Source organism: Melospiza melodia, chromosome 10 (genome assembly GCF_035770615.1).
Source record: "Melospiza melodia melodia isolate bMelMel2 chromosome 10, bMelMel2.pri, whole genome shotgun sequence".
In the NCBI taxonomy this organism is placed as follows: Eukaryota; Metazoa; Chordata; class Aves; order Passeriformes; family Passerellidae; genus Melospiza; species Melospiza melodia.
Genome location: NC_086203.1, coordinates 22,624,864 through 22,648,965, shown reverse-complemented (window position 1 = coordinate 22,648,965; position 24,102 = coordinate 22,624,864). Strand labels below are relative to the sequence as shown.

The 24,102-nt window shown below is 43.5% G+C and overlaps 2 protein-coding genes across 12 annotated transcripts in view; one reads left to right on the top strand and one right to left on the bottom strand.

Moving 5' to 3' along the window:
- The first annotated feature begins 199 nt into the window (after positions 1-199).
- On the top strand, positions 200-4,921 carry PDHB (pyruvate dehydrogenase E1 subunit beta). The gene is made up of 9 exons (XM_063164897.1): positions 200-337; positions 468-575; positions 647-709; positions 793-828; positions 914-1,199; positions 2,082-2,192; positions 2,804-2,895; positions 3,663-3,804; positions 4,103-4,921. The coding sequence occupies exons 1-9, from the start codon at positions 200-202 to the stop codon at positions 4,246-4,248; spliced, it is 1,122 nt and encodes a 373-aa protein (XP_063020967.1). The 3' UTR covers positions 4,249-4,921.
- Positions 4,922-4,932: 11 nt separating this feature from the next.
- PXK (PX domain containing serine/threonine kinase like) overlaps positions 4,933-24,102 on the bottom strand; it is a 33,489-nt gene continuing 14,319 nt past the window's right edge. Inside the window, exons 5-19 of one of the 11 annotated variants that reach the window (XM_063164887.1) lie at positions 23,022-23,099; positions 22,783-22,856; positions 21,873-21,947; positions 20,952-21,056; positions 20,692-20,793; positions 19,886-20,047; positions 18,471-18,588; positions 17,953-18,031; positions 15,842-15,890; positions 15,020-15,097; positions 14,521-14,607; positions 13,836-13,905; positions 12,902-12,964; positions 9,291-9,372; positions 6,319-6,385 (exon numbers count right to left, since the gene is read on the bottom strand). In XM_063164887.1, coding sequence (XP_063020957.1) covers positions 9,317-9,372; positions 12,902-12,964; positions 13,836-13,905; positions 14,521-14,607; positions 15,020-15,097; positions 15,842-15,890; positions 17,953-18,031; positions 18,471-18,588; positions 19,886-20,047; positions 20,692-20,793; positions 20,952-21,056; positions 21,873-21,947; positions 22,783-22,856; positions 23,022-23,099 — 1,196 coding nt within the window. In that variant the 3' untranslated portion in view covers positions 6,319-6,385; positions 9,291-9,316. The other 10 variants (XM_063164888.1, XM_063164892.1, XM_063164891.1 and 7 more) reach the window with 10 other exon arrangements.

The following is a 24,102-nucleotide window of genomic DNA, read 5'->3' as shown; positions in this document are numbered from 1 at the left end:
CGCGCCCGGCCGGGGCCGCGGGCGGGGCGTTCGGGCGCGCGCCACGCGCGGCCCCGCGGGGGTCCCCGCACGGCCCCGGTGCCGGAAGTGGCGCAAGAAGGCCGCGCGCTCCTCGCCGCCACCCGCGCGCCGCGGAACCTCTCGCGAGAGCCGCGGGGAGGCGGGGCCGGGCGGCCCAGGGCGAGAGGACACGGGCAAGATGGCGGCGGCTGCGGCGGCCCTGCGGCACCTGGCGCTGGGCGCCCGCCTCGCCCCGCACGGCAGCGGCGCCCGGGCCCCGCTCCAGCGGCTCCAGCAGCGCAGGGGCCTCCGCCTGTCCGCGCCCGCCGCCATACAGGTAGCGGGGAGGGCTGCCCCCTCAGGGAAGGGTCCGGCTCCGGGCGGGCGGGCGTTGAGGTGACTGCGCCGCCGGGCTGAGGTGACTGAGGAGCCGGTCCCCGCTCAGCCCGCCCGCCGCTGTCTCGCAGGTGACGGTGCGGGACGCGCTGAACCAGGCGCTGGATGAGGAGCTGGAGCGGGACGAGCGCGTCTTCCTGCTGGGCGAGGAGGTGGCACAGTACGATGGCGCCTACAAGGTATGCGGGAGACGCTGGCGGCCCGGGAAGGGGCTTCAGGCGGGCCCTGACTCCTTGCTCCTACCCTGCAGATCTCCAGGGGTCTCTGGAAGAAGTACGGCGACAAAAGGGTGATCGACACCCCGATATCTGAGGTGAGGCTGCCTTCTCTCCTGCCCTGGTGATCCCTCCATCAGCTGCTCCCTGGTCCTTATCCCTTGGTTCCCTTCTCTTTCAGATGGGCTTTGCAGGAATCGCTGTCGGTGCTGCTATGGTTTGTACATTTGCATTCCTCTACTTCTGGTTTTAAAAATTGAACCGTTTTTATGTCAAAACCCACATTTCAATACACTTAATAGGCAGGGTTGAGACCGGTGTGCGAATTCATGACGTTCAACTTCTCGATGCAAGCGATCGATCAGGTGATCAACTCTGCTGCCAAGACCTGCTACATGTCTGCCGGCTCCATCCCCGTGCCCATCGTGTTCCGCGGCCCCAACGGCGCCTCGGCGGGCGTGGCCGCGCAGCACTCGCAGTGCTTCGCCGCCTGGTACGGCCACTGCCCCGGCCTCAAAGTCGTCAGCCCCTGGAGCTCCGAGGATGCCAAAGGGCTGCTGAAAGCATCCATCCGGGATGACAATCCAGGTGGGCACGAGCAGCTCATAGCAGTACCTCCCACTGGAGGAATGGCTGGTTTTACCCACAAAACAAAGATTGGTTAAACCCTGGAGCACTCAAGGTTGGCTTACTGCAGTTTTAGGGTATGTAAAAAGACACAGAGGGATTTGTGCTTTTATCTTTCACTCTGAGGAGAGGCTGGCACAGCTCAGGGCTGGGTGAAGGGATGTTGGCTGTGTCTGGTTTGGTGAGCACTCTGAGCATGCAGAAAGGCTTCTGTAAAAGAGCTGAAATAATCCTGAACCTTTTCACTATGTGATGGGAAATAATACCTGATTTTTCCTTACTAGCTGCCATGCTAACAGCAGACTGATTTTGTGCTGATGCCAGGTGCACTGTTTTAGTGCTAGCTTGGTATCAGCCAGGAAACCTGAGAGTATTTGCAAATCTGTCATAAAGGGGTTAAAAAGGGTGAAGATGAGTTAGGAGAATTATTATATTACATTACATTCCTGCATTTATGGTGCCTATGTAACTCAATTTTATAGATTATGAAATTCAAATTATAAATTCAGAATGTCCTTATTCAAGAGCAGGGCAACCTTTGACTTTATTTTTTCACAAACAGTAATTAAAAATATGAGACCTTTCTAAAACTAGTGATTGTACAGTCATGTACCAAAAGTAAAATGGCTCACCTCATTTCAGAGTAGTTGTAGAAGTTTTTTAAATAATTCATTATTGAAGTAAAAACTTAGATTTACTCTTTTTTTTTAATTCTTTCTGCAAACAGTCCTCACTCCCTTGTTGCCTGGGTGGGTTTGCTGTCTTGAGCTGCAGGACTGTTAATGGTCAGTGGAGGCCTGTGCCTGCAGCTGTGCATACTAACCCAAGTATGTTTCCTTCTAGTTGTGGTGCTGGAAAGTGAATTACTCTATGGTGTTCCCTTTGAAATGTCTGAACAGGCACAGTCAAAGGAGTTTGTTGTTCCCATTGGGAAAGCTAAAATAGAAAAGCAAGGTAAGCTGAGAATGCATTTGTTTCCTTATTAATTGACATCCTTTGAGACTTTTCTTAACCACTTATCTGTTCAGGGTACAGAGAAGTATTTCAAATGTTAAGTATTCAAATGTTCTTTTATACACTGTTGTGGTTTCATATTCTGTTGCCCTTACAAGGAAATATTACCTGATTGTCCATATCTCAGCTTAAACCATACCCTTCTAAAGGATTCCATAAAGGATTTGTTCTGTAGTACAGATTGGGTAGGTGATGGCTGAAACAGCTTTTTCCTCACCTAAGTATGTGATTTTGGTCAAAAATGCAAAAAGAGATCACTGTAGTGTTTCTGCCCACTTTTTCATAATTTACCTCTGAATTATATGAATATTTGAATAGGATAATCTGAAAACTATATTAAATACCTCTTCAGTTCCCTGGATTCAAGGGCAAAATTTGTGTCTTAACATGGTACTTCCTCTCTTCATACTATGTCTGGGCTCGGTATTTCAAATAAATCTAAGAACCTAAAATTTACAAGTGAATCCTAATGCTACCTTGCAAGGAGCCTGAAGTCTGGAAAAAAGCTTTAAATCTCAAGAGGTTTTTTCTTACTCTTGTTTTTGTTCTAGGAACTCATGTTACATTAGTGGCACACTCGAGACCTGTTGGCCATTGTTTGGAAGCAGCTGCTGTACTTTCTAAAGAAGGTGTAGAGTGTGAGGTGAGTGAGGTTTGGGTTACTTTTCTCTTTCTCTAAAGTAGGGGAAAAAGTAGCACCTACTTGTTCAAGTTCTGCAAAACTTCACTGTATTACCTACAACAGTCTTAATACTTGCAAGTGCCCTAACAGCACGTGCTGTTCATGTTTCTGAGTCAGAAATTAATTATTAAGTCTTGTCTTTGGAGTCAGAACAGCTGGAAGTGCTGAGGGGCCCTGTACCTGTACCCAAGCAGTGGTGGGTGACAGGCTCAGGGCACAGCTCCCAGGGGACAGCTCCCAGGCTCAGGGCACTGCCAGGCTCAGGGCACAGCTCTCAGGCACAGCTCACAGCTCTCAGGCTCAGGGCACACACTCAGGGCACAGCTCCCAGGCTCAGGGCACTGCCAGGCTCAGGGCACAGCTCTCAGGCACAGCTCACAGCTCTCAGGCTCAGGGCACAGCTCCCAGGCTCAGGGCACACACTCAGGGCACAGCTCTCAGGCACAGCTCACAGCTCTCAGGCTCAGGGCACACACTCAGGGCACAGCTCACAGCTCTCAGGCTCAGGGCACACACTCAGGGCACAGCTCCCAGGCTCAGGGCACAGCTCCCAGGCACAGCTCACAGCTCTCAGGCTCAGGGCACAGCTCTCAGGCTCAGGGCACAGGGCACAGCTCCCAGGCTCAGGGCACACACTCAGGGCACAGGGCACAGCTCTCAGGGCACACACTCAGGGCACAGCTCTCAGGCACAGGGCACTGCCAGGCTCACCCTCTCCCTTTCCCCAGGTGATAAACCTGCGAACCATTCGGCCGATGGACATAGAGACGGTGGAAGCCAGCGTGGTCAAGACAAACCATCTGGTCACTGTAGAAGGAGGTTGGCCCCAGTTTGGAGTTGGAGCTGAAATCTGTGCCAGGATCATGGAAGGTACTGAGTTTCACAGCACACTGATCTCATTCCCTACTCTAAATCCTGATAGTTCTTGATGAAGCCAGGCAAAAGCAGAGTTAGAGTTACATCAGAGGAGTGGAGCTGTCGTACTCTGGAGATTTTCACGGGGTGGGTGACCAAACCCCAGAGTACATGAACACAAACAAGCCAGAACACTGCCTTCTGGAATATTAGAGCTACAGGAACAAAATTGTTTATAAATAGAGTAAGATTCAGAAATTGAATCAACATAAAAGCATAGTACTTGGCAACCTGACACTGTCTTCTGTTTCAGGGCCTGCCTTTAACTACCTGGATGCTCCAGCTGTGCGTGTCACCGGTGCTGATGTCCCCATGCCTTATGCAAAAATCTTAGAGGATAACAGCATACCTCAAGTGAAGGATATAGTATTTGCAGTGAAAAAAGCTTTGAATATATAAGTTGTAAATAGATGTTTTAAAATCCTGCTCTACAAGGCATTCTTGGTGTTGGGCATGTTGTATGCATAATTTCTGTTGTATAAGCTCCATGATCTTTTGTACAGTGGGGAAAGTATAGTGACCTCCCAAAATATTTATATGGGGTTACCCCCCCAAGCCACACTTTCTGTCTGCAACCATGTGGTAATGCTTGCTTGTTCAACAGTACAGCTGGGTCAGTGCTGCTGTTTGTGGAGAAACCCTGTTGTAAACTCAGCATGAGGGGAAATCCTCTGCTTTTGCTTGGCTTGTAAGTGCCAGAGGAGCTGTGTTGAAGCTGCTGCAGCAGTGAGTGAGGGCAGAGCTGCAGAGGGCAGGAGCAGGCCTTGAATGCTGCACAGCTGCAGGAGCCTGTGGTTGCAGGGCTCATTGGAGAGCAATGATCAGGCTGATCACTGGAGCCCAGCCCTCAGTGCAGCAGAGGCTGTGGCAGCCCAGGGCTGGCTTAGGAGATGCTGGCTGTGTCTGCTTTGAAGAGCACTCTGCACTTGCAGAAAGGCTTCTGTACAAGAGCTCAAATAAAGATCCTGAACCTTTCCACGATATGAGGGGAAACAATACCTGATTTTTCTTTACTACCTGCCACATAACAGTGATTAAAAAAATGCCCAGATGCTTTGCTTTTACTATTCAAGTTTTTTGTGGTTTCTTTTTTTTTTTTTTTTTTTAACTCCTCACCTGGGCTGACAGCAGCACACTCTTCCTGTAGCTCTTGCAATGCAAAATGAGTTTATTCAGCTGCACTGAGCCCAAGCAGCAGGTCTGTGGAGTGTGTATGAAGAGCTGGGACACATTCAGAGCAGCCTTTGGAGATCCCAGGGAGCTCTGCCAGGCCTCCCTCAGCAGCTCCTGGTACAGAGGGAAAGCTGCCTGGAGGGGCCTGTGCAGCAGGGGCTGCTCTGCCCCTCGGGTAGATGGGGGCAGAGGATCTTCTGTAAGGCAGAAGAGTTGGGTCCTATTTCTGCAGAGCCAGGAACAGTCCCCAGGGTATTTCCTTTAGCAGGATGCTGCTCAGTTCTTGGGAGGTCTGGCTTGGAGGTTGAATCCCACTGGAACATACCCACCACATGCTGCTGAAGGAATTCCATTAACATTTTAATAAAAATGAATATCACAGGTTACATGAAACTTTGTACAGACATTCTCTGCATAGTAACAAACACTGATGTACTTGAATTTAAAAAAATGGATTATCTATAATCCTTTAAAGTGCAATTTGTTTAAGGTTTTAAATCAAAAAGGATCTTGCAATAAAGTTTAAATGATAGAATTAACTTGAAGTAACTTTTCATTTAATTAAATCAACATTAACATCCCAGTGCCCTATAACCTCACACTTCAACTGCTTCCTCATTTAAAAACACTTTCTCCTAGAGTTGCAGGTAGGATGTCCATTTAAACAAGCTTCATGAGACAGCATTTTAACTCCACCAGCAAAACATGGTGGGAATAAGATTTAATTCTCCAGTTCCCTCACCTGTGCAGTATGTTTCAAGGGTTGGATTATGTAAAACAAATTGTTGACTCCATGCAGCAAGAATTAAGATGAGTTACAAGTGCGTGAAAAGAGTTGAAAAACTGAGCAGACTAAAACTACATTCCTGTAATTTGAAAAATGGGGTGGAATGGAGCTAGGAAAAATGCATTAATTTACCATCATCATGGTCATTCCTATTTCAGATTTCTTGTTCAGCTACAGAGGAGTTGCGGTTCCCCTGAAGCTGTAGCTGGAGAACCCAGTTCCTGCAGCCAAGTAAAGACCGGAGTGCTCATCCCAGCGGGGCACAGCAGCCCGGGCAGGCAGTGCTGGAACCGGGCAGAGGGGAGCTGCAGTGCTCAGTGCTGCTCAGGAGGGGACAGGGAATTGAATCCTGCCGTGACCCGCGGCCTCAGCTGATCCTGGGGGCGCTGTGGTCGCACGTCTGTGTTTTCTTCAGGGTTCCTTTCTGGAAGTTCTGGATGGAGCTGAGCAGGGCTCCTCGGCTGGCGCTGACCTCGGGCCGGGCCGGGGGCGCCTCCGCGCTCCCCTCTGAGCCCGGGGGCGGAGCTGCTGGCGGCGGGGGCGGCGGCGGCGGGGCTGGCGGGATGGACGGTGCTCCTGAGACATTCGGGAGAGAAGGTGGAGTTTGGTTATGCCAGGCAGGTCCTGCCCCAGGGGCTGCGTGGCTGGACTTGCTCAGTCCTGCACTAGTCCCGTCATCCCTCGAATGCCAGTGAGTGTGAAGAACAGAACAGATGGAAAATGCCAAAGTGATCCAATCCCTCTATCTGCAGGTGAGATGTCATGGCATCTGAGATACCTCTGAAATGAAGCCTGAAGGGCCTCAGGACTCAGATGCAAAACGTGACTCAGGTGTGATCTTGCACCAAGGAAAACAGGGATCACTGAATGGGACTTCCCAGGTTCAGCTTCTCCTGCTTGTCCCTAGTGAGGCTGTTCATGTTCTGTGGGACATGAACAGCAACAAGGACTAGAAGCAAATTTTAATTCCTGTTCTTACTTACATAGCTCACTTTACAATCCTATGAATGAAGAACCACATCCCTGTAGTATCTGTGATGACCATTTCACCTGGCCAGATTATACTTCATTTTTAGAGTACTAACTGCAGATAGAGTTTTCTGGAAGTGTTTTACACTTCCAAAGTTCTGTTTGACTTTCTCCAAATATGTTGTAACACATGGTTGTTTTGACAGACTGAATGAATCACAACACTGTCACACACACCTCCAGCCTGCCTCTCCTGTTCCCACCTTTGTACTCTGTCCCTGCCACATCCACTTTCTGCTTCTCATCCAACCTCAGCCTGCACATCCTGACTCCCTGGGGAGCCAGAGCCCACAGTGGAATGTGCAGCTGCTCCAGCAGTGGGGGCCTGCAGGGAGCTGCTCCTGGCACTTCAGAGCCAGGCAAGTGGATTCCCTCATTCACCCCAGGCATTCTCCCAACACCCTGATCTTGTGCAGCCCTGCTGCTACACCACTGCTACACCAGGCAAATAACAATGGGCCATCCTGTCTCATGTTCTGGAAGGAGTAGGGACATAAAGATTAATATCCTGGTACTGCTCAGCAGCGAATTTGAACTCTAATCTAGATCATGAGTTATGCCATAGGAAGACTGAAGAGACAAATGGCACCTAGTAACACTTGCTTCCAGTAGCTCTGACCTACAAAGAGGAATATGCTGGTAAATGGCAAGAGCTGTGATACTGGGCAAGGAAAACAACATGAAGGCAACCAAGAGACTGTTGTCCCTGAAGTGAACAAATATCAAGTAGAAGTGAGCAAATATCAAGTAATTATGTAACATTATGCCACTCAGACTCAAAAGGGATTTGATGAAGGATAAAGCTCAACTACAGAAAAAAAAGCAGACAAAAGTTCTCTGTGCTCCATTTGTCTGTCAATTCCTCATCAACAATTGTTTTTAGGCTAACAAGTAAAGTAAAAAGAGAACTGCTGTTATTAAAACAAGCAGTTACACTAGATGAAAGACATAATTCAAAACTCCTTCATTTTCTATTGGTACCAGTCTTTGAAGAAAGACTTTTCCCATATGAGAGCAAGCTCAAAATGCTGAGTATTCACATAAAGCATCCAGTTTTGGCAGTGTACATTAATGTGTGCTGTGATTGTAGCACTTCCAGCTCTGCAGGAGAAATTCTCATTGGCACAAAAGCCTTCTGTAAAAACAAAGCATTGAAGTACACATTGAGCTCATCTTCACTCTCTTCCCTTCCAGAGGAAATACTCGAGTCCTAATAGAAACGCCAGAGATCAACTGAAACAATTTAACCTGCCTGTTGTATGTGAATCAACTGCTTTCTGAGGTAACCAAAACTTCACAGGATGACAGCACAAGCTGAAATAAATTACATAGTGGGGCCTTCTAACTTATACAAACCTGCTTTTTACACTTGCCAAAGATGTGCATCAATTTACTGTTAGAAATACTGACTAAACATTCCCAGCATTAGAGTCCTGTTTCTCTTATGGATGGATGCCAGGAAAGAAAAACTTGGCACTTGTCCAAAGGAAGAATAAGACCAAGAGCAGTCCAAGAACTCATTTAGTGGTTGAAGTGGTCAGAGCAGGACTGGTGCACCAACCTAACTCCAAACAGATCATGCAAACTGCTGTGAAAGCACCAAGAGCAGCTCATCATAAAAGAAATGCATCAAAGAGATGCAAGAACTGCAGAGAACAAAGACAAGATTTTTGTCAGGAATTGCAAGGTGAGGCTGAAAGAGACTATGCAAGGAGTTGTACAAGATGCAATAGGGAATGACCACAAAAGCAGTGGCCAGGGAATACAAATACAGTGGTAATGTGGTGAAAGAAGGCACATGTTCAACACCCAGAGGGCAAAAAAAGACACAAAATGCTTGGATCACTAAGTATTAGTAGGCCAATATTCCACATGCTATCTTCAAATTTTGGTCTGGTTATTTTACAAGAGTAGAAAAGACAGGGACGTAGGGGCAGAGATCATCTTTCTTCCTGGAAATCTGTTAAATTCCTCAGGACTCACTATTATTGAAATTGAGCTGCAGTTGAACTCTTGGGAGACTGCTAACAGAGAATTGCACCTTACACTTGAGCTCTGCTGTGAGACATAAATACACTCAGGGTTCAGAATGACATCTGGCTAGCTATGAGCCTTACATATTGAACCTGTTAATTAAGAAATCTTCAAAAATCTTCAAATCCATTCACTTCAGTCAGGTAACCAACACCAAGCTGCCCTTCCCTTCTTGACACGAATGGTGCAAAAGAAATCTGAGTTCATACACATGCATTCATACACATTTACATCTACAGAGGAAATTGTTCTGCCCTACAGTGAAATCTTTTCCTGTATTTACTAGAAAAAACATTTGAAACAAGTGCTTAGCTATCACCAGGCCTTTCCACTACATACATTGAAGGATGTTGCCTGCAAACACACATTTTATTCATTCATGCAGTTGTAAGAATAAAACACTCAAACAAGAACTTACCAAGGGTTTTTACAGGGACATTTTTGTTAAAAGAGTGTGTTAAAAGGAATAGGAAGTAAATCAGATGCTGTAAACTTGATGCCTGAATTGAAACAAAAACTTAATTATGAATTTAAAGTGACAGCAATTGTGCAAATAGCATTAAAAACTTGGCTGAGAATGGGATGTGAACAAAGAAAATAATTTTAGTGATAGTTTTTAAAGATGCTGTATTTCATTAAAATAATCTGTAAGAACATTCAGATTTTTTTTCTTCTATTCCCTCCCAATACTAAGCAACTTCAAGATTTGCATCCAACTTTCCCATTCAGAAACAGAGCATCTTTAAAGAGATAAATCAGCATTAGCTTACTTTTCCGAAAATTCACGTTCAAAATGATGCATGCTCTATTGAAGACAGCAGAGAAAGAGAGAGGACACAAGTTAATCATCCAGTTCTCATGTCAAAGTAGGAAAAACAGACACTGTTAGCTGAAAAGTTAGTACAGAAGTCAATACATTCTTACTCACTGACAAATATGAGGACAGCAGATTGACTATTTCATATTACATTTACAATACTTCACTCAATTCTGAAAAATGAACAACAATTTTCCATGCTCTAAGCATTATTATACCTGATAACAAATACAACATCCATGCTTTCAGTTGCACATGCCATAATTCAAGCTCCACAGGATTAAAGTGCATTTAGAGAGATTTAGAAAGAAATCTGCAGGAAGATTGGCCACAGAAGACGAAATCCATTCAGTTCAAGAAACACTTCCCGCTGTATCAACACCTGTATTCACACCTGTGGTCAGAGACACCCAGGAAAAGCATTTCCTAAAGCATTCCACCTGTTTTACAGGAAGGTGAGGGGCAGGAAAGATGCACCATAAGGGTGCCAATGAAACACGTCATACTCAAGGATTCAGAACAACTGGCACAGAAAAAGATTGTTAAGTACAATTCTTTCACTATTCCTGCAGGCAAGTCCAGAGAAGCAAAAGTGACACCCTCTAAATTTGTCTCTGTTGAAAGAGATCTTGCTGTATCTTATGGACTTATTTGATTTAGAAAATATTCAGTGAAATTTTAAATAACCCATACCACACTGTTCTGCAGCCCTTCTGATCCTAGCCACTGCTCACAGCCACAAAGAAAACGAACAGATTTTCACAGCAGGAGCAAAGAATTGGGGAGGGGGGGGGGGGGGAAAGAACCACAGCAGGAGAATGTCAGAAACACAGGATGTTACATTAGAGTCACTTGCATGATCTAACAAAGTATTGCAAATGTTCTTCAGCCAAAAACCTGCAGCACCACCAGCCCAGAACATTCTCACCAGTGAGAACAGCCCATGAGAGCCAACATCTCCAGAGGCACCTTTCCCCTTTCTCAGCCCCGCAGCTGCCATCACACAGCAGAAGCCAACCATGGTTTTATTCCTGGTTTCCATCCACTCTCCCAAGCTCTCTGCTGCAAGCCAAGCCTCTCAATGCCTTTGTGCAGAGACAAAGAACCTCTCAACACATGAGAAACCCCTGCAGGAGGTTCCTTCCCCAGGGTTCCTTCCCCAGGGCAGGAGCCTGGAGCCCTTCCCCTTTGGTCAGTGTCTCTCTCTTCACACACCACACCATGCATGAAGAGTTACAGGCCAGGATGGGAGCAAAGCTTCTCTTGAGGGCACTTTTCCTCACCAGCCTTAGTTTTGTCATGGTATTGTATCAGCAGGATGCTTTGAGAGGCCCCAGTTCCAACACAGCCATTCCAAACCAGACAGACAGACAGACTGAAAGCCTCAATGCCTTTTTGAGAATCATCTCATCACACTGACACCCACAAGCAGTTTTGGTACAGAGGTAAATATCCTTAGTAATACAAGGAAATCAGAAGAGAGAAATGCAAGCTGCAGATGCATGACTTGTCACAAACAAAATCCTACCATGGGACCAGTGTGTCTCTCCTCATGGCAGTAAAAGCAGACTTGCCTAGAACAGCTAAAACTACAACACTGCTGGTGAAAAAAAATCTAGTTTTCTCTCAGAATTAATATCTGAAATTTCTTCTATGAATTCTACTCACAAAAGCATTCCTGAAAATGTGACACTTGGCTTTACACCTCATAAACAGCACCCAGCCATCAGCTCACTAAAGCAAGCCCCAGTGTGAGGACAAGCAGGGCCACCAGCACCTTGTCACACAGGGGTGACCCCCACAAGTCACCAGGAGCACACTGGCACAAGATGACCAACAAACACACTGTGACAATATGCTCTGAACTGAGACAAGCACAAACCTGTGCTATTTTGACCCATATCTGCACATAAACCTGCATCCCATGCTTAAAACTTGAGAAAGCTTTCAACCAAGTTCCAGCAAGTCTGAGTCAGAACATAACTAAACAGTAGTTTTATAGGGGAAAAATGCTTTCTAAACATCTGTCCATTTTGGAGCCACATTTCAGCTACTTCCTTATGGAAGCCCTGGCAGAACTGGCAACAAATTCTCCAGACCACAGTCAGTGCAATAGCAGTGTTACTGTGCAACACAGTAACAGTCATTATCTTGCTTAAGCTAACTGGGAAGTTAGTTCCTACAATACACACTTCCCATGCCCTCAACTTGAAGGAGAAATTACTAATTTGAGTTTCAGCATGACTGATTTGAATTACATCACACAGACTGCAGTGTCCTTTGAAAGACTATCCACAGCAAAGACAAATTTGATTGCATTGCTTTGGTTAATGAGTTGTGCTGTGGAGAAAGTTCCTGGGACTAGAAATCCTATGGCAGGAGTCACCATAAAAAATGGTGACTTCCTCTCTGGAAATGCATTCTGTTAACATCTTTTGTAATTAATATTGGCCAGTGCTCCTCTTCCAGTCATTCAGACTGAAGCATATCCACTACTGCTCAATATTCAGATTTGTAATTAAACATTCAGAGCATTTCTATTGCCCACTCAAGCAGATTCCCACTTCCCACCCCTGTCTTAAACATTAGCAAAACTCTCTGCACAGAAAGTGCAAACTGAAAAACAGAACTGTCCAAAAATAATAAAGATACTATTTTTAACCCAAATCAGTCTTGTTTCTAGATTTGTTTCTACAAACTCTACTGGGTTATCAATGGAGTGTAGCAGAACTGAGGAGATTTATGAAGCTTAAGTCACTGAATTTGTCACACCTAAAATTCCTGAAAATAAATCACAGCAGTACAGGAACAAAAAGAACAAAGAAACATGGGATGAACAAAGCAGTATTTCAGAGTCAGCAGACCATTAACGCCAGAACAACTGCATGCTGCACCATGAGGCCCAGAAAATGCCTGGAAATTTGCAATGTGGGTAGGCCTGGAGTAACACAGACTTCAAAGCAAGCAGGTCCACCCTGGGTAAATCATATCCTGTGTATCTCAGAAAGGTTATAGTTACAAAAAGGCTCTCTGTGACCCTCAAAAGAGAGCACAAGCCCACACTCAGGCTGCCACAAGGTAACTGACATCTCCGTGTTCCATCCTTGAAAACCATCATCTGATCATCCTTGGGAATAACACCACCACTGAGGGCAGAGGGGAGTAAAAAACAACATAAAAAAGCTAAAAACTGTAATGATTGTTGAACATACCTGCTGTGGAGGGCGGAGTGGGGGATGATGGAGATGTTAAAGGAGAACTGGCCCCAGAGCCTGCTGAATAAAACAACAGTCAGGTAACTACAGCTGTGGCATGGCAGCTCAACACAGACAAGGCAGAGTGCTGGGAGCAGGCCAAGGTTATTGACTGAAAATCCAGTCCTGCTTCCACACCTTGGGAAATGCACCCACCCATAGCAACAGTGGCTCTACAGTGCAGAGTATGAGAGAAGCCCCAAAGGCATAGGAAATGCACTCAGCATTTCTCAGTGGGAAACATTTCTGCTGCTTAGGCTGTTGGATACAGCACACAAATTCTGTTCACCTTATGAGCTGTGCCAATGCATGGGTGGCACCCCATCACCCTAAGAGAGGATTTTCAGTCAGTGCTGTACTCCACAACAAGCTGCTTTTGGACACATTTTAGCCAAGCCAATCAACTCTGGTAATCTGTTTGTTCCATAGTACCAACCACACCTTTTAACTAAATGAAAATTTTTCAAAGGCTCTGTTGTTTTGAAATTTGGCACTGAAGCAGCAATTTAGCACATAATTTTCTCGTTCATCTTAACACCTTACTATGTAACACAGATCACCAGAGAGTCTCCCTGAAGACTGCATTATTTGATGGCCCAAGTAATGGATGTTGTTGTTATTCAGCTCAAATATCAAACAGAATGAAGAGACTGATCATTTTTTTGAGGAATGGGGCACAGAAGAGAGGAGACATTACTTTAAATTTGGCAACTGAAAATATATCATCAACAATATTTTTAAGCCCTCCATTTACTTATTATTAAATACCCAAAATAGTGGTACCAGACTTTGTAAAGTGTTGGTAATCCCAAATCTTTCAGACAGAAGATGACAGGAACAACAGAAAAACTGACACAGCTGTGTAGGAGCAAATTCCCCTCTCTGTAGTTACCTGAGTTATTTGAGTTGCTGTATTTGGCTGAGTGTTCTTCCCCACTTTCATTGGCAGAACGTTTTGACTTCTACAAAAGGGAGCAGAGGAAATGGAAGTTAGGAATGAATAATCACTTTCTATGAAAGGTAAGGACTGAACTGACACACAGATCTGTAACAGCCCCCCACTGTCTCACACAATGCCTTTCAATGCTCAGCATCCCCTCCCCATAGCCAGCACACACTGATGTGGTTACAGCAGCTGCAAGGCTGCTCTGAGCTCAAACATCTCCAGCCAGGCCCAGGGAGCTGCAGTGCCCTCTGACCACAAGGGAAAGGAAGGAAACTGGCACACACACCCCTCCCAGGAAAGAAGAGGAACACAGACAGTGCTGCAGGCTCCAACCCCTCCCCAGGAGTGGGACAGAGCAGAGCAGCTCCTCTGGGTCTGAGCTGCTGACCAGGACTGGTTTGTTCAGCAGCCTCAAACAGCCTGCACCAATAAGCAAGTCTGCTACCACTGTAATTTAAACATTTTAGTAAATCTATTCCTTAGCTAAAGAAGTGAAAACAACCAGGAAGTAGCGCAGAAAAACAGAGGAAGGAGTAGAGTCATGTACATATGGCTAAACCTGTGCATGGTAAACATTACAAAAACAAACACATCTTTTTCTGTGGGAGAAACCTATTTAAAGACTGCTTACTTTTCGTGCCAAGATCTTCCTTTTCTTTTTTTCTTCTTCAGAGCCATGATGAGATTGAGCTCTTGTCAGCCTTCTGTGCTGGTGAATCTGCAAAATTAAAGAAAAAACAGAAAAAGACTACAGTAAGATCTCAAATGTTTGAAAACAATGTTTGAGCTACAAGAAAACACATTGTAGTCACTTTGTATGTTTGGATTCCCTTTTTCATTTCTAGTTTTTCCTTTACTGTTTCTGGTAGAGGATGGAGACTTGTACTGAAGTTAAAATGATCCTCTAACTTGGGAGCCACTACCTGTGAAACTGCAACTCTTAAAACAGTGAAATGCCATACAGTCAACAGCTGTTATACAACTCCTGACATTGCATTTTTGGGAAAGCAAATTTGCTGGTGAAAATCTTTATTATTCAGAATCACTTTTGAGTGAAACTCACTTTCTGCATGTAAAAGTGATAAGGGGAAATTAAATGTCTGTAGGAAATAAAGAAATGTAGACATTACCAATTTCTGTTCCTCTGTTAATCGCTTTTCTATGCATTCCTTGGAGATTTTCAATGCCTCTTTTAGCTTAGTAGGAATCTAGTACAGAATGGGGAACAAAATCATAGCACAAAATGTGATAAAGGAAAGCACAACTTCACTGACCAAAACCCACCATCCATCTGATGACATTTCTCATCTAAAGCCCCAAGATGTGACACTTCTCCTTTAGTGAAGCAGAACAGAAGACTCTAGATGAATGTTTTTCTACTGCAAATCTACCTACAGATCAGCAGGGACAAAGAAAACACCAAACCCTGGCAGCGATACTCTAAAAGCAAGGACAGATAACTACTTTGAGACTGCAGTCACACCCCCAAAATGCTCTGAGGCTGACAACACAAGACACAGGGCACAAATCCTCCAGGAGAAGCCCCTGGGGCAGCTCCCCAGTGGGACCAGAAGTGGTCCCTGAGTGCTGGAGCTGGCAGCAAGGTGCTGAAGGTCTCAGGCAGCAGAATGAGCTCTCACAGGTGCTGCCCATGGCTGTGGCATCTCCTCTCACTGCAAGGGACCTGCAGGGCCCAGAGCCTCTGCTCAGACAGAGCATCACCATCAGCCCCACGAATGGGCTCCAGCTCAGCAGCTGCCCCTGAACACCCTGGGTCACATCCAAGGGGTGGCACAATGTTCTCATAGGGTGGCAAAGGAATCCAAACACTGATGGCAGCAGCCACAGAGGCAAATCAAACCAGATCTCCTCAACCCCCTCTGTCAATTAATATGTAGCTGCCCAAATCCTGCCACTTCCACAAACATCAGCAAATCAGTGTTGAACTCTACCTTGAATTGTGGTTTCTCAGAGTTTGTTAGCAGGACATCACTGAATAATCTGTGAGTTGATAAAAAAAATTAAAAAGAGGAATATTATTCCCAAGAGACAGGCAAAGCCAGAACAAGAATTCTATTGGTACTGTTCACTTAAACCCCTCTTTCTCCATTTGCTTCTCTGTCCTCAACCCTTGGCCACAGATTTCTAGGTACTGCTTCTTATTTTCTAAGCACTGCTGTAAGATTAGCAGCACCCAATCCCCAGAATGTAGCCACTACTTATGGCTGAGAAAACTGGTTTGTGTGAGCTGTTTTGAAAGTGGATAGAACAGGTATAGCTATCAAAGACAGAGAAAGGTTCTCCCCAAAAGAGAATACCTTTTCCTTAAAAGCATAGGGATTTTTTTATTTAAAAAACATTCAATGAATTTTATTTTAAATTTCACCAAAATAAAATCATAGTTCTTGTTAAAAAAAACTTCTCTTAGCACAACCCTTGCCTTAGAATTAACAAGGACCATGTGAAAGACCAAGTGAACTTAACATTTGAAAATATCTGCATTCTTGCCTGTGCTCTACAAAAGGCAATTAAAGCAAATATTGTGATATTTTTGCTTTCCCTTCTATGGTATCAGCAGAAACACAATAAATGATTAATCCTTTTCCATCCAAAACGAAGACACTAGAGGGCAATGGTAGTCTGCAAATAAACTGGTTAACCCATTTCAAGATACTCTGTCCTGGAGAACATACTAGAAAACTGTCAGAGAGAGACCTCAATCCTGGCTCCAAAATAAATATTTCTGAGTTGCTGTTCACTATGGAAAATTATCACAGGCTTATGGTAGAGAAAATGAATTCACATCTAGAATCAAGTTAATTCAGGAGAATGAACAATTTAGAAATAAAGCAAATTTTAAAATACCTCAAAAGTCCATGAAAGTTCATCCTTGTTTACAGGACTTTCTGACCCTTTTAGATTACACGTTCTTATGGTTATAATAAATATATATTTCAATTATAATAATTGCTTTAAATTACATTAACTGCATTGCATATCTATGTAGAAGACTTTTGTAAAGAGTATTGGTATGAAGGGAATGTAGTATAACATCTTCCATATCAAATGCAGCTGGGCATAGATTGTTTATTCAACATCTTTAAACACCTGAATATTTCTGTATTCACAGAATTTTCCTACAGCATTTCTACCCTGCTTGCATTGTTCTCTCTACCTCACAGCATAAAAAGCAGATGAGGGGAGGAGAAGAAGGAATTGAAGGCTGCAGTGACTCTTCCCAACCAAGGAATCTGAACCTCAGAGCAGGCTCCAAATGCACTGCAATCTGTGCTGAGAGAGCAGACCCAGATTTAGGTATGGACAATCTGTCCCAGCTACAGCATCTCACACTGAGAAATAACAAAAGAACCTCCCACCAGAACTGTGGTTCCATGCTGAGCATGCTGGTGCCACGTCCCAGCATGGGGACAGCAATTTCCCTGGAATGCTGTGCCCTAAGTGCAGGCAGGGTGGCACTGCAGGCAGGGGTGGTCCCCACTCAGTGGCACAATGACAGTGCTCCCTTTCTGCATCCTGGCCTTGCCCCCTGCACTGCATAACTGAAAGGCAGCCTGTAAGGAAATTTATTCTGTCTATGCTTCAGAGAATCCCCAAGCCAGCCCTGCAAGAAACCAGAGAGAAATCCATTCTACATTTCAGACCCAGAGCAGCTCTAAATGTCACTGCTGAGCAAAGCAAGAGACATATTTCACCAGTCCTAAGTGAACTGACAGCAGAACCTTCTGAAGTAGGCCTGAAGGCAACATGCAAAAAGACTCCTTATTCTAAATCATTTAAATCAATCTGTACATGATCTCAATCATGCTTGCATTACTTTAATGGCTGGATTCATTCAAACCATGCTGAATAAAGTGCATAAGTAACAGCTCCAACACACCAAGAGACAAAGAAATGTTAAACACACATATCAAGCTTCACCTGGGACACATCCCTCAGAACAAGAAGCAAACCTTTCTAAAGAGGAACAAGAGCAGAAAGTTTCTTCCTCCTGAAATAATTAAAAACATTTCTGTGAGTATAAAACAAGTCGAGCAGGACTTACGGCATCTGTAAGAGCCGTGAGACAGTTGGCATCCCATTCTTCAGAGCTTCACAAGTCAGAATGGACTCCAACACTGACACTGCCAAAGAAAGAACAAGAATGAACACATTTTTGCACAGCAGGACAGCAAATGATTTAGAATGGACGTTTGGCACTGCTTGTGATGCTCCCCTAAGTATTGCATCAAGCAAGCAGTGATGAAGCTCTGTGGCATGTGGTTTTTATTATAGCATTACTATTACACATAGAAGCTTTTCAAGAATGTTAGACATGAGGCAAGGGAACCCAGGCATCTCATTACTTGCTAAACACTGCTTTGTCACTCAGCTAAAAAAGTTTTACTCATGCACTAGATATATTTGATGAAGAACACATTTTCTATTTGACCAAATTGCTAATTCTTTCTGGGCACAGGGTGCAAATATCTCAGGCTGCTATTTCACAGCCCTTCAGCTTAGGTAAAATCTAGGAGTGCATCCAGGCAGCTGTGACTGAGATGTTCTGCACTGCATACTAACCAACAAACACTGATGGAGCAGGGGGGAAGCTCTCCACTGGAATGGTGTCTGGAGGTCTTCCATAGGTCATTTCATACAGTAAGTGTCCAAAGCAATGAACATCAACACCCTCTAAAGTCTGTGGGAGAGCAAAAAAATAAAACCACAACTCGTTAGTTTTTCACAACTGGTTAACCCAGTGATCTTGCATGTGAAGACAGAAAAGAGGAACCAGTAAGGCAGCTCCTAACCACAACCATTGCCCTGCATAACTGTAGCTCAGATGAAATCTTCATGCCACAAGCTACAGCAGCCTCTGCTGCCTTTCTGTACAAGATTGTACAAATGGGAGAGCAGTGTAGCCATGTTCTGTAAAAAGGTGTGAAGCAGTAAACTCTTCACAAAGCACTTTAGAGATCTACACACCCAAGAAGTCCCAACCAAGCACACTTTCCTGGCTAAGACAAACAGCAAAGAATGAGATTCATAAAACAACCGGCTGTCACTTTACAGGGAAGTATATAAAAAGATGGGAAAAAATGCATACCAAACAAACCCAGGAGAGTCTCTGTTGCCCCTCCTTAGGTTTGTGCAAGCTGTACATACATGCTGAGCTCCCAGACAGCATATTTCCAAGATTTCTGAATCATGTTTAAACAGAAGAGGTTCCTCTTACTGTAAGAGGCTTTGATGGCACTAACAGATTTGGACTAACCATGAACTTGTGATCATTTCTTTGACAACACAGTAGAACTTGTTTAGCAAGGTCAGCAAGCAGCTCTCTTGTGATGCTGCACAGAATTTATTACAATGAGAGCCTAAAGGCAGGGAATGATGTTGCTGCAACAGGGCAAATTTGTTTTCATATTTTTGCAGTTAGATAAATATTTTGCTTTGCAAGCCTGCAGTCAAACAGACACCCCTCAAACAAATAAAAATAACCTTTTCTATTTGGATAGCTTGAATCTGCAAGCATCTGATCAATTTTCACAGTCTCCACCAAAGATAAGGCTGATTACTGCTCCCAGCTAAGCACAAGTAAATAGCTGTGCTCACTGTACAGACACAGAAGTGAAACTGTAGTAGACAATATGCAAATTCCTATGAAATACAAACCAGGGTGAAAAGAGATCTTAAAACAATTGCACTTTACCTCTATTTGTGCTGGTACTGTTGTCATAAAAACACTCACCTGCACTCCCCCTCTACCTGCTCACCTTTGGCCTCAGCCTCACTCCAGTGTGCTGCAAACAGAGCTGCTGTGCAGCCAGACAGGGATGTGGGGGAAGCAGAAAAGCAATTTGATGGAGCAAAGCTCAGATTAAAAAAAAGGGGGCTTGAGAGAGGATTTTTCATTCTAGTCAGTTCTCCACAAACAAAGGTTGAGAACAAAGATTTGCATTAAGAGTCAGATGAATTCCTTGTCTGAGCCTTACATTAATTTTCCGAAACTGGGAAAAGTAGGATCGATAAAACGATGGGAGTCCCAACAAGGAATTTTCTAGATCCAGTAACTTGCAGGTATCCCCATCCAGCATCACATTGGCAGAGTGAAGATGGCCATAAGGAAATCCTTTCTCATGGAGGAATTTTAATACCTGAAAAAAATGGAATAGAGAAGACTATCACAAGATGCTCTGATGATCTCAAGATTGTAAAATCATCAACTTAAATGCTCCAATACTAAATACATAATAAATAAGGCCCCCATTTGGAATGCTCACTCAACTTGATCTTCTACCTACATCCTCTTTGGCTGACTATTCCTTCCCATTTCACTGGTAGCACTTTTCACAAAACAAATATTTGATGCTGATCCTCAAAGCAGGCTTATGGACACCTCCCAAAGAGATCTGGAAACTAAAATTTAAAATTCTACTGAATATGATGGTTTGAGTGAAAAAAAATAATTAAAAACACACTAACAACTATGAATTTACTGTACATGTTCTGCAGGCTATGAGTTACTTCTTTCCCTTTTTACACAAGGAACAGACTGTATTATCACTTCTCTCCCATTTAAGCTCCATGAATATCAACTGCATTTTTTGGGGGGGTCATAAATGGTCTCATACAAATATATCTAAATTCAACTGAGCAGATCTCAATTTACATTTAGCCTTGAAGTCTGCTGCTGATATAAAGCTTGCGTACTCAGAAATTTGTCCATTTTCTGTATTAGACCAGTTGGCCTCCAAAATAATAAATCAAAAAAGCTGGTAAATAAAGAAGAACAAATTACCTCTAATATTTGCCTTCCATATGTTTTTATTTGCTGAAGTTCAAGACCTTGTATTTTTTTAGGATTGCAATACTTCTTCAGGAATGGGTCTTTTGGCTTTGCCTTTAAAAGAAACACACAAATCAAGTACCACACCCAAAAAAGTTATTACTTGTCTTAGCTTGCTTAGCAATTGATGGCAAACACTTTTATAAAAAACATGTATGGTCATTCCAGCATAAGTTGTGCCATTTGACTTGGGGGTAGGGGGAAGATGTTACCTTATAAATAAGGTCCTTTAGTGTCCCTTTTTCACTGAATGGTCTAATAACCAGCGCTGAAGATTCGTTGGCAGTGGCAAAAGTGATTTTGTAAATATAGGGATGCTACCAAAAGAAGAAACTGAAGGTAAATTTTAGATGATGGATTTTTTTTAAATCATTTGTGTTCAATTCACAAGAAAAGATCGGTCTGAATTGTATATTTAAAGTAGTAAATTGGATTCTGTCAGTGGCATGGAATAACTCAAGTTATTCAGTCTTAACCTGGAGTAAATGCAAAGAAAACTTCACAAAGACATTATTCAATTAACATATAAATTAAAAAAAAAAAAAAATTCAGCCAGTCTTTCACATGCTTAACATCCTTAAAGAGAGACGCCAGAGACTCCTTTTGTAGTCAAATGCCAGTTTTTCAGGCAGAGATGTCTGCTGGATTTATAATGTGGCATTTCACAGGAGCTTAAATTGTACACCCTCCATTGCAGCTCTACTAAGCTGCTCCTGCCTTGAGTCCAAAGAATTGAAAAAATAATGATACTTGTTCCACTACCTCATCCACTGCTGCCTGAGAATATCCCAGCTCACAGGTTGGCAATTACACCTAAACAGCACTATCCTAACAGCCTGAAGGTGTTGAGGAGATTAAATAAAAGCTCATGATCTCACAGTACTGCACAAGAAGAAAGAAATCAAATCAACCACAATACTGAATCTCCTGTAATAATCCTGCAGGATTATTACTTGTGCTGAGAACATGTTACCTCATAGTATATGAGAAATGTAATTAAAAGGTTTGCAAACCTTTAATGAAAGCAACTCTAAAATTACAAACTATGCCAACTAGGCTACATGTGCTTTTAAAAGATCAGTCCTTGACACACACCTTCATGCTAGCACAACTTAAAAATCTTCAGTACTCACAGAACAGGAAGAAAGAAGTTTCACAGCATACTGTAAGTCTCTGTCAGACAAGTATTTATCAGGGCCAAGATCAGCCTGGAAGTAAACAGGAAAAGAATGGCATCATAATACATGGTGCATCCCATACAGAAAACGTGATCAATGTTCTACCCTGGCAAATCAGGACACATGTTTGAAGGCATATTTTGAAGAGCAAGCAAGAAAATTACACATACAAAATGAAACCTGAGGAGGCTGAGTAAGGCCATACAAACATCCTGACCATAAATAAGTATTACTGCCTCTTTCCTCCCACAGACCTGACATGCATTACTACCACTGAATGAACTTTGCCAACCCTAAACTGGGGGACTGTGTACATTAGGAACTGATAAGGCACCTCCTTCCTCTGCAGCAAGAAAAACTTCCCTCCTCCCACTAGAGCCTCCAGGCTTTGGTGACCTCCATGCTCCAGTGAAGTGTCACAAACAGCTGTGCTCACAGAACCAACAGGGCAACACATTCAGCACAGGAGCAAGAGCAGCTCTCATTAAGGGAGCAATTCATGCCCTCCTCACCTATTAGTTTGTCAGTGGAACTAAAGATCTGAGTAGGAAAACCCATGACTTTAAAAAGGTCCATCTCATTATTTTTAGTGAGCACTTTTATATTATGACCAACAGCCACATCATGACAAGTAAATAATCCTGAGGTGCAGGTTTGGGAACAAGTGACCAGGCACAGAAACTTCCAAACTGGATTTGCCACCAGAGGAAAGAAATACAGGAAATTCCACACCACACATCTACCTAAGGGCTCCCTCAAAGCCTGAGCTCTTCAATCTCTCTCCCCATCACTCACACATGATAGCCAAAATCAAACTTTGAGTGAAATTGAGAAAGACTAAAGAATGAAATTAAAGCATAGATACCCAGCTTAACACTAGCCGTTCCTTTGGTTGATTCTTAATTTTCATTAGGAAATATTTCTTACGTATTCGCCAACCTACAAAAAAAGGTAAAGAAGAAAGTCAGCAGGGGCTTTAATTAAACACAGCTAAATATCACACAGCTTACAGGCAGGACAAGGTCTGTAAGCAAAGACAGCATTGGAACCTCTCATAGTTGGGGAAACAATCAGAGAGGTTTTCATGCACACATCCCTTCTTACCTATATCTTTTAATGGTTCAACTACTTCCCACTTTGGCTCTGATCGGAAGAACATTGAAACATGCTGTAAGGCAATTTCTGGAAAGAAAAACAGGAGACAGAGAGGGAGAAAAAGAAGAAAAAAATTTAATGCTTTTAACACACTATGTAATGTAATTATCCATCTATGAGGTAAGGTTCAATGCCAGAAGGAAGCCTTCAGGAATTTAGACTAAAAGTCAGCAAAATCAATTCAAAAGGAAATCAGATAAAAACACAGAGGGCATTTGCATTTTTAACCTGATAACTCAAATCCAGAGAGAAAACAGAAAAAGCACTGCTTGGAAAACTTGGCTTCCCAATCTCCATTCTATCTGTACTGGATCTACATTTCCAAGTCTAAATCACAGCTCAGATTTCCCACACTAGGTGTACACAACATTAGAACATCAAATGTTCCTGCTGCATCTGTAAAAGTGCTTTTATCTCTTTGACATCCATCTATGTTGCTAAGCATAGTTTATGTAAACTCATTAGTTGTGTTTCACTGAAGGTTATTGTGCCCTTTTCTGTGCAGGCAGAGGTATTTGGCCAGCTATCATGAGTCTCCATACATTTTGGGGGCCAAGGGGGAGGACACCCATCTGGTTGGTGAATTCTCCCACAGCTGGGAACACAACTGGTTTATTCATGAAGTGACTTGAGGGGAAATCTCAATGAGAAGTGGGGGGGAGAAAGGGAATCATGCCAAGGGAATCATGGCATAGAAACACAGCAAAAAGGTAAGGATGTGATGATCTCTCTGCATTGTATCTTCTTCCTTTAGAAATATGCTAGAAAAAAAAGTGTAATAAATATAATCTCTCTGCTCCAGTATTTAAGAAATGACAAACTGATGGTGTCTCTAAAGACCATAGGCAATGATGTGTGTCACCAGCTTCCCAGCAACTTGCAGGAAAAACAATCTTGATGAAAGTGCTCAAAATTAACACAGAAATCACAACGCCTCCTTGAGAATTTAAACTGCTTGCTCAGCATTAGCCAGACAAACTGCATCCTTAAAGAGTCACTAATAATTTACAACTCCTGCACAGCTTATCAT